At 40.9% G+C, this 10548-nt stretch overlaps 1 protein-coding gene across 1 annotated transcript; it reads left to right on the forward strand.

Annotated features, from left to right (window-relative positions):
- The first annotated feature begins 1247 nt into the window (after positions 1-1247).
- LOC119728824 (kyphoscoliosis peptidase-like) lies at positions 1248-8217 on the forward strand. The gene is made up of 6 exons (XM_038201220.1): positions 1248-1732; positions 2344-2695; positions 3141-3256; positions 4184-4306; positions 5305-5488; positions 6388-8217. Exons 2-6 carry the CDS (start codon positions 2360-2362, stop codon positions 7519-7521), a joined length of 1893 nt encoding a protein of 630 aa, XP_038057148.1. The 5' UTR covers positions 1248-1732; positions 2344-2359; the 3' UTR covers positions 7522-8217.
- The last annotated feature ends 2331 nt before the right edge of the window (positions 8218-10548 follow it).

The following is a 10548-nucleotide window of genomic DNA, read 5'->3' on the forward strand; positions in this document are numbered from 1 at the left end:
TGTGATGTTTATACATTTTGTTAGTTGAAAATAAACGAGTCAAATGCTCATTCAGTACAGATTGAACAAACTTTTGTCATCTAAATACCATTCTTCTTGTGTGGGTGAAAACTGTGCATGTTTTAATTGCCCCCCCCCCAAAAAAAAAAAATACCACATAAATAAATGATATATAAAAATATAGATTGTATTAAATAAATCACGATTTGCATTTCCTTAAGTGCTTAAGTATTTGTAGTTATTGCCTTTTTTTTTATTTCGGAGTCATTTTTTTATAAACATTTGTAATCAATAATACAAATTAACCTAAGTACATGTAATGTATGACGGAACATGAGATGAAATTTTGAGTGGTTTTGTAATAAGACGCTTCAACGTATCTGATGTACATGTATATAATCCCTTTTTAAAATTCTGCGTCACTGCTATTGAAAAGGGGGAAGTCTGTTAAAAAATTTCACTTGTGGATTTTCGACAAATCCCCCCCCAAAAAAAAAAAACGGGGGGGGGGGGCAGAACTGAGAGATGTTACCCTGAGATTCTCATCTGGGTATACGGTTTAACTATACTAATACATTTTTATTTGGCTAATACATTACATTCGATCTTAAAACGTCCAGTGCATTGATCATTTCAAGTTGGACAAACTGTAATAAAAAGGGTTTGGAATCGTGATTAGAAATAATAACACAAATCCAGAATTTGCATGTGTTATGAAAGTTGAAAGAAGTCTAGATTTTCTCGGCTATTCTACAACATTTTTCATTCACATTCACAAACTCTAACATTCAATTTCGCCCAAGAAAAAATTCACACGCTTTTAACAAAACCAATTAGTCATTCACCATTCAATTTGAAAGTTAGGTCAACTTCTTTTTTTAGGTCACCGGGTCGAGAATATTCGTCATTACAGATCAAATTCGTCTAAGGTGTTGCCGAATGGCAACATTCAGTGATCGAATTCGTCTTATATACATGTAAATCAATTAGACAAATTTAACTTCTGAATGACAAGGTTTGGCGTAGATGAGAAATTAAATACTCAGTTTTTTTGTGTGGTACATCATAAACTAAAATTCGGCAGACCAGATCGCGTTTCTCGAAAACTAAAGCGTTTTCGGGCTCTCTCGTCCCACGGACTATAATTAAACGCTTGTGAGAATCCCCAGTCATCTAAGCCGCCTGGTGGTAGGGGGCGCTATCAATTATCCAACATATCAGCCCCGCCAGTAATAGTGTAGCATTTGTTTGCGTAGCTACTATACACCTTAATAAGCCGGAGCAACGCGGATATAAAAGCAAGGTCCGTTCATTGTGTTTGATTCATGAACTGCGAGCCACTTACATAGAGAGATCGATAACGACCGATCTATCCCTATGCAACATGTAGGAGTCACTTGACAACGTACGCGGCTAGACCAGCTATCCGTGCAATCATGGAATTGTAATGCACTGTACATGTACATAAACCCAAGAATGCCATGTGAAATACGTACGACTCTCAGTTCAATTTGCCATCATTAATTAAGTTTTGGGGGAATTCCAAAATATCGCTCCCACATGTGGCAATTCAAAAGACAATTTGCAATGGGAGCCTGCTAAAACGTTGCCTTGTGGACTTTGAACGTAAACATTGACTGTTTCTACGAAGGGATAGTGGTACGTCAGGTAGACTTGACACAGTAGAGATTCACAGTGAAGTCATGATGAACTTTTAGCAGCGAATTGAAAGGTAATTTTATTGAGTCATTTTCATTTATCATGGGTCGGCCTATACATTTGTATTTCGAATAGTCAGTGTATGAAACTGAGGGAACACAATTTCTCTAAGAATAACACCGTTCTGCATCACAGTACAAAATAAAAACAATCATTTCAAATTACATGGTTATCACTCTTGTCCTTCCCCTCCCATGAGTCACTTTGAAAGTGTTATTGCAAAATAAGAAATATGGTACAAAATTAAATAAACAAGCCATGTATGTATATGAATAAAAACAAACTCTCAACACCAAACAAAAGATACAAATCAAAACCAGCACCATTAATAACTTGGGCGCAGGGGGTTGAACCATTCCAGATCTTCATGAGTACCGGGTTTTGGCAGGTGGGGGCACTCAGCAGGTGTTCCATTGTCAATTCCTCCCCACAGTCGCACACACTGAATCCCTTAATCCAATGTACCTCAACCCCTCTGATTATTACTATATCTGCCCGTCCACCTGTATAATATGCTATTAAATTTGACCTAGATGCATTGTAGGTACCTGCGAGGCTGCTCCTTATTTCAATTTTTAGTTACATTGAATACGCGAGGTACTCTAACATTAATTGTACTTTCAGAAATACATGTTTCATCATGGGATGTGGAGCGTCGAAAACCACAGCTCATGAATCGACTAGTGCTAGTCCTCAAGACGCCCAACAAACAAAAGATCGGCGCCAAGAGCAAAATCAACGGCGTAAACAAGAAGAGCAACAGCAGCAAAAGCAGCATCCGCAGCAGCTACAGCAGAAGCAGCCACCCTCACCACAACAACATCTTCAAGAGCATGTCCAATCCAGCCCGCTGATTGACAGCGAGCCTGCAAAACACAGCGAGCACCGACCCAAGCCGACTCCGCCTGCTACAAAGAAAAAAGAATACATTCCGGATTCGAATGTGTTCGCGGATATTGACGACCACGCATTACAGGTATGGGCGAATCCTGGTGTAGGCACAGGAGTGTTAGTGTCCTGTGTGCTGCTGGTCCCAATGAAGGGCAAGCCTAATTTCCTCTTAGTACCTATCTCACTGATTGACTGACTGTCACGTATGAACTGGGCAATGCCGAGGGCGGATCCAAAACACAATTTTGGGGGCCAAAAAAGTTTTGGTCCCCCCAAAAGTGGGTCTGAAAATGGGTTGGTCAGTTTTTAGTTCTATCGGCTGGTCGGTTGTCGGACGAGCGGACACTGAGTTATTGGTGTGTGGGCTGGTTGGTTGGATTAGGTTCTAGATTGGTCAGGTAGTAAGTTTGTAGTACAGTCGGACTCGGAAGGATGATGGATTTGATTCCCCAAATCAATAGACGGTTCATTAATATCCTTGATTCAGCGACTAATAAAATCATTTTCTGTTTATTGACTTTATTTTCAAGGCACCAAAGTCTGCAGCCAGCTCGATAGAAAACCTCGTGAACTATTTGACCAAGGTTTGCTCAACCAATCTGGAGAGAATCCGTGTGCTCTTCAGGTGGATTACCAACAATATCGAGTGAGTACGCAATGACTTATTATCTATTTATTTATTTATCTATTTCTTATTTTAACTGGGTAGCCCATTCAGTGGAATCCACTGATCTCCCATGGGTCCCAGTAAGGAGAAGACAATGTGAAGAAATTACAGTTTTAGAGGTGGGAGGAAAAGCCCAGAAGAGTATTCTGAGGAAATCCCACGGAATAAGTTGGGGACTGAAAACCCAATCCACATATTGACCCAGGCGGGATTCGAACCCGGGTCACAGCGGTGAAAGGCGAGGAAAGTACCGCTACGCCAACCTGACTTCAAAATGAACTTATCCATACAAAGCTCAAAATTTGTAGAATAATTACAGTTGCAAAATTCAAATTCGAATGTCACGAGAAGCCGGATAATTTTTTTGGAAACTCAGTGGGTGATGGCTCCCTACACGTCAGTAACTGGAATTGTTGGAGAATGTGTATCTGGTTAATTTGCCTTTACCTCAGAACACTTCGAACAATGGGTAACCTAGCTGCGACGATACATTAAGCCCGAGGACCTGAACCCAAGTCCTCGCAAGGTTTCTCTGTACAAACTTTGTAGGACTTGTCGAGAAAAAGTGTGTCCAAACAATGGGAACAAAAGAAGGACACCATGTCCTCAGAGTGGGAGCATATGTTATTTTGCACTGCAGCGTATTCTTTAGGCGTGTGCTTTTTTCAACAAAATACGCACGTGTAGTCCTCTAGTGCCATCACATATTTAATGAACATAACAGATCAAACCTCTAAGATGGCCGCTGTAATAAAGGTTAATAGTCACAATCAGTATTCCATGACAACTCGGAATGCAGTTAAATTGTTTTTCATAATCAAATATTCTCTGTAATTACCAATCCACGTACCCTAAGGCTTTATTAATTTAGTCGGTCTCAATTTCAAAATTTTACTTTTTTTCAAGGTATGACGTCCAGAGCTACCGTTCTGGTAACATCCAAGGAGGGAATTGTACGCCGGATGCGGTGTTGCAGAGAGGTTGTGGGGTGTGTGACGGGTACGGCCAGCTATTCCAGGACATGTGCAGGTAAGTCACATCGACGTTTTGAGCCAATGAGAGAGCTCCTCAAAGACGCCATTGTGGGATACAAGAAGACCTGATTCATAGATTATTGACTAACTTTACATTTTTTTGTTTCGTTTTAGTACAAACTATATTTTTAACAGCCGTTATTTTTAAGAATAACGTAAAGGTGTTTGAATAGCCGCGTATTAGTGCTCTCAATTGTTAGAAATAAAAGCATATTACATTTGCATTCTTTCTTGAGGGCGCCCTGGAGGCACTCAAGAGTGCAAATAGTAGAGCTCGCACCTCGTTTCGCTCGTACCCCCTGCCCTGCAAACAGGACGCTGGGATACTCTGATGAATTCACGCTCTGATTGGTTGGATTTTGCGTGACCAGTGACCTGCGCGTCATCAAGGTCATGACTCTACATGATTTGAAACGGCCGTTAAGACTGATTAATTTCTCGTTGAAAAAGCGTAATAATGTAGGAAAAGTTTGTAAAAACTTATCTGTGTTGTAAATTTACAATTCCCGTCACTCGCTCAGGCTCCGTTTCAAGTCACGAACTGTCGGATTGCAAAATGCGACGCTCAAAATGTTGTCCACATGGTTCGCAATGAAACAGAAATCACATCCGGTATGGAATGTGCGTATTTCTATGGAAAGTTTCGGATAGCATTTGAGCACATTGTCTTAATGCGGACTTGAACAACTGCAGCCAGATGTTTTATACATAGGTCATATGCCATTTCCTTTACAAGATTCTGTGAAGCTCATCAGAGTATCCCAGCGTCCTGTTTGTAGGGCGCGGGGGTACGAGCGAAGCACCTCGTACGGTTTCGCGATATTTGCCGAGCCGTACGCTGAGACGGATCTCATGGTCCACCTGAAGATTGCGGGTTAACAAACAACTTTCAGTTTACACCAGTTTGCAAAAATGTCCTTATGTTGTTGAATGATGTTCTATTAAATAGGTAGTTAGGTAGGCCTACATCCACCTATTCGTACCACTTTTCAGGCGGGCAGGCATCAGGTGTGAGAAGATCAGTGGGCACGCCAAGGGCGCCGGGTATTCGGCTGGAGACTTGTTTGAGGGCAAGGCTACAAATCATGCATGGAATGCCGTGTATGTAGATAACGCCTGGCGTCTACTCGACTGCACGTGGGCTACTGGCTTCGTAAATCCCGCTCAGCCTTTCCAGGTAAGGTCAATTAACAAAAAAATAAAGGAAAAAGGTCCTGCACTCCCCCCCCCCCCCCATGTAGATTCTCCATTTTCTCGACTCTTTTACTAATATCAGTGTATCAAATGAGCAATCAACTTTTCTACCAGATTTTGAAGTTGCATAGGTACAGCTTCTTCTTTTTCTTTTTGGAAAACAAAAAGACAAAATATTGCTTAAATGTGTGATCAGAAAAACGGGAGGTGGAGGACCCCAAAATACGGCGGAAGGAAGCGGACAGGGACGAAAACTGGTTTATCATGAGTCAGCCTGCTAGATTGAGAGTATGACTATCAATCTAGCAGACTAATTGACTGATCGACTAAAATGATTTATTTGGTGGTTCAATGAACAAATTGACTTATATCAGCTCCCGTAGTAGCATTTGCGTCCTGAGATGTTAGATATAATTGATCAATACATACACCGATTGGTCAATGTATTGCACACTCAATCATCGACCTATCAACTGACAAAATACTCGACAAACTGATGGACTAATCAACTAACTTAATTGACCGAACAAGTTAGTTAGTTGTAAACGACCAACTGACTTATATCAACAAATGTCGCCCTCGATTGCTTCGCTAATCAGTTGATCGATTGATCAATAGATCAATGGATCAATCAATTAATGCATTATGTCATCAATATGAGTCGATTTATGGCTGATTGCTCAATCAATACCAATTGAAAGTGATGTACATTTCGAGATCAATTAATTACATTAATTGAATAAGATTGATCCGCAAATTTTGAAAGCAAGATTGATTTCTTCCAGAAAAGTTATATCAAACTGCGTTGTATCAAATTGACTTAAGTGCACGGCTTGACTCATTTGAGGTAATACTAGTTTGTGATTCTTCTTTCTGTTCCAGTTCAAGTTCAAGGAAAATTACTTTCTGACCGATCCTGAGGAGTTTATTTACACACACTTTCCTTACAACAAAAGCCAGAACATGGACAAGTGGCAACTGCTTGATACACCATGGACTCTAGAGCAATATGAAGAGGCACCTTTTCTGAAAGGAGGCTTTTTTGACCTCGGTATAAATCCCTCGAGCTTGAGTCACTACAGATCTCTCATTGAGATCGATGACTCAGTTATATTTGGCTTCTCATCCGACCGGCAAATCTCGGTTACTCACACCCTAACAGACAAAGCCTCCGGACAGACGTTCAGTCAGTACTCGTATTTGTACGTTCATCAGGATAATTTTAAAGCTGTCACTCTTGTGGTGAACCCGCCCTCTGTCGGCGACTATAAGCTAACTCTTTTTGCCAAGGAAAGAACAGCCGGTGACAAAAAGAAGGAATGGATAGGTGACTTCTTGTTAAGATGTACCTCCGTGTCGTGTCCCAAGAACCCCTACCCTACCGTGCCCCAGTGGGGTCTTAAAGCCAAAGCTACGGCTCTTGGACTCTCATTCAAGGGGACGAACCCGTCAGTGGCACCCGACGACACCGGTCTCGCCAAAGTGGAGCTTAAAATTGACAAGAACCGGCCCGTTGAGACCAGCTGTGCTTTGTCCAAAGCCGGCGGGGTAGGATCTGGAAATAGTGTCCTAAGAACCAACACGGACGACGGCTTCACGTACCTATTGGCCGTGCCTTCGGAAGGCTTGTTCAAGTGCACTCTCTTCGCCAAGCCTGCCGGAAGCGAAGGCAGCCCCGATTACATGGGTGATTTTCTGGTTGAGTCTAAGAGTACCCCGTCCACTCCCAGAACCTTTCCACTTGTTTATAATCTTTTTGGTGATGGATGTGAGCTTCTGGAACCGATGCAAGGCAGACTACCTGCAAATACAGAGGTGAGATTCAAGCTCCGTGTTCCAGACGCAGGCGACGTGGCTGTAGTCGCGAACGGCAGCCAGTGGCATCACCTGGAGAACCCTTCGGGCGATGATCTATGGCAAGGAAACGTCGCAACGAAAGTCGAGGGCGATCTCACAGTTTACAAAAAGAACAAAAAGGGTACATTTTCAGGATTGCTCAAGTACACTATTGCTTGATGCATTACTGTCGTGATTAAAAAGCCGTTAGGCAAAGTTTAAAAAAAAAGAATTCTTCTGGCTTTTTGGAGGGAAAAAAGGAGGCGACCTTTATCCTGAAGATGGCGGACGGATTCTCCAGTTTTCTTGACTCGTTTGCTGATACTTTTTAACCAAGGAAGCCATCGACCTCTCTACCAGATTCACCTACATAGCTACATTTTAAGGGTAACAAATGTAAAGGCAAAAATACATTGCAATTGTCTGATTTTTGTTATGAAAACGGGAAGCGTCCAGGAAAGAGGAGGCGTTCGGGGACGAGAAACTGTTGTTTTTTTAATTGGCCTTATCGTCGGGCATAATCAAGATATATAATGTGATAGAAGCTTCAATGCTTATGTCATTTCTGAGTCGTTTAAAAATGCAGTTTTTGGCACAATGCTATTAAAATTGAATTGAATTTTTTTTTATTTTGGCTCAAAAAAAAAATGAAATTCAAACTTCCTGGAAGATCTGGAAAAGACCCCAAAATATACATTCCACCTGATTTTAGGACATCATGTGCCATTCTAAGAAAATATTGTGTGGAAATGTTCGGGGAACAATTAATCAATAATTATTTTTTTTCTTTGACAAAAAAGGTGATTTCTTTTTAATATTTATGAAAATAATATAATTGCATGATGAATATTAAATTTTGCTTCCCTTGCATCACAATGCCTTTCTAGATCGATTACTTTATAAAACACGAAATTTGTGGCCCATACGGCTTCAAATCATTATTACCCCGCTACTTTTGTTTGCAGGGTCCTAAACAACGGCATTCCCTTCTGATACTCAGGCACTTGTCAATTAAGCTATTGTCTTGAGCAGCTCTACCAGACGGTTCTATGCTTTGATTCTTTAGTCAATTAATGTTTAAAGCCCACTTGTTAACCCTAAAAGGGCCGGATTATTTTGACCACCTCTCAGCCGGGGGGAGGCGGATTCCGCCCTCTCCCTAAGATCTCAGCCATCGAGTAACAAAACAAATTGAAACTCATGCATAGAGCAACTCATCATGGACATACCTGAGAAATTTCATGACTATAGATAAAAGGGTTTTGGAATTATGGCGCATAGCATTTCCGGCCTCGATCGTTGCGGGCTTATCCGTCATCTGATCTGAATTTTGAAAGCTTTTGCGCGTATACATAATCCTCCGGTGCAAACTGGACGCAAAATACTGCGAAGACACATACAACGACCATTTGAAGATACAAAACGAAGAATCCCAAGTTCTTACAGTTACTACAGGAATACCCTGTTATTTGTTGGACATGTAGAATGTACATCACTTCTTAGTGAACATCGACCCCACAACAGTTTTGAACACATTAATACCCCATTATTTGTTTAGTACATGCATTATTGCCATGACCTTGACCAAATTGCAACAGAAACCAAATCAACGATTTTCAATCCCTAAATATGTCCTCTATCACATACAAACAGTCAAAAGAAACCCTCGGGGGAAGGGACATGATTTTTAAGCTCTAAAAAATGCACCATAAATGCCCTTAACCCAATAACTGTCGCCCAAGGGGGACCAGTGCTTAGCCAATAAAGGCTCATCATAAGTTGGTAGGATTCCTGTGCGAGCAGTAGAGCATTGAAGCTTCCAAAACACACAAAACCTGTGCAACATGTTTTTACATTACTACAGACTCAGTTACTGCCATACTTTAACTGACTTAATATTATTTTAATCGAATTGATAATATTTAAAAGCCAGACAAAATAGATTGCCTACAAATCCTGCCTTTATAAGTATCCTCCTTTACAGTTATCAGATTTTAGGGTTTTGTGTGACTTTTTTAGAGCTAGTTTACATTTCTGTTAAGAAGGTTACTGTTTGCCTGTACACTGTCAGGATTGTAAAAGTTTTCCTGCTGATGTTTCCCCATTTGTTTTATAAAGTCGAAATACATGTATCTCTAAAATTGTGTAGGGGAGGAAATCATTTCACCCAGGAAATTTTGGGGAGATTTTAAAAAAAAATCCATTGGATAACATCCTATAAACTTTCAATTTAAAACTTCACTAATAAAAAATGATCAAACATATATCTTTTTCATTGAAGCACAGTTTGGATTTTAATACACAACAGAGGGCAGGCAGTCACTACAGAGTAATTGTTTTCTTTGAAAGTTTTTGCATTTTTTGATGAGTGTTGCATGGGACACTAAGGTGGCCTCATTTTCAGTAGGGGCACTCGTTAAATATTATTGTAATAATAAAAAGCTAATTTAATTACGTCTCCCCAAATTCAAGGAGGTTGGGGTGGGGAGGGGGAGGGGGGTGGGTTTTGTTTAGGCGTCAGTAGGGGTGGGCATGATCTGGTACACGGTACCCTGTGGAGACAAGTGAATAATAGGGAACACGACATTGTAAAAGTCTCCACGGGGCAATTTCTATAGATGAATACGTCTCCACAAGGTTACCACGAAATATATATATGTATTTTACTCAAAAACTAGGAATTTCCAAGGTGTGTTGATCGATCGCAAATTCAAGCATTTTATATCAAGGGATATTAAGTTAAAACAACACTTTCAAACTCTAAAATTGCAGTACGAGAACACAAACAATTACTCCACAAAGGATACAAATTCCAGTGTGTGTGTGCGTGTGGAGATGGGTTGGTGGGTGGGTGTGTGGGTGTGTTGGGGTGCTCTTGTATTGTATTACGCTCAAGGACAGACAACAAAAGGAGCACAAAGGAGCGTTTGACCCTCGGACGACGGTGCCTATTGTTAAAACCGGTCCTCGATCGTACGGTTATGTGCTTAGTTTATGGGAAAGTGTTATATTAGAGGGACAAAGGAAAACACAATAGTTGACCTCAGGCGTTTAGTAAAAAAAGACTGTGTGGGTGTGCGCGCGTGTGTGTGTGGGTGTACAGGCAAGCTTGGAATGGTTTGGGGGTCAAAAGTTCAAAGGTCAAGGTCACAGGTGTGAGTTAAAGGTTAATGGTTTCAGGATGATAACTTCAGTAAGAAATGAGAT

This window comes from Patiria miniata, unplaced genomic scaffold, assembly GCF_015706575.1.
Source record: "Patiria miniata isolate m_02_andy unplaced genomic scaffold, ASM1570657v1 HiC_scaffold_20, whole genome shotgun sequence".
Lineage (NCBI taxonomy): Eukaryota > Metazoa > Echinodermata > Asteroidea > Valvatida > Asterinidae > Patiria > Patiria miniata.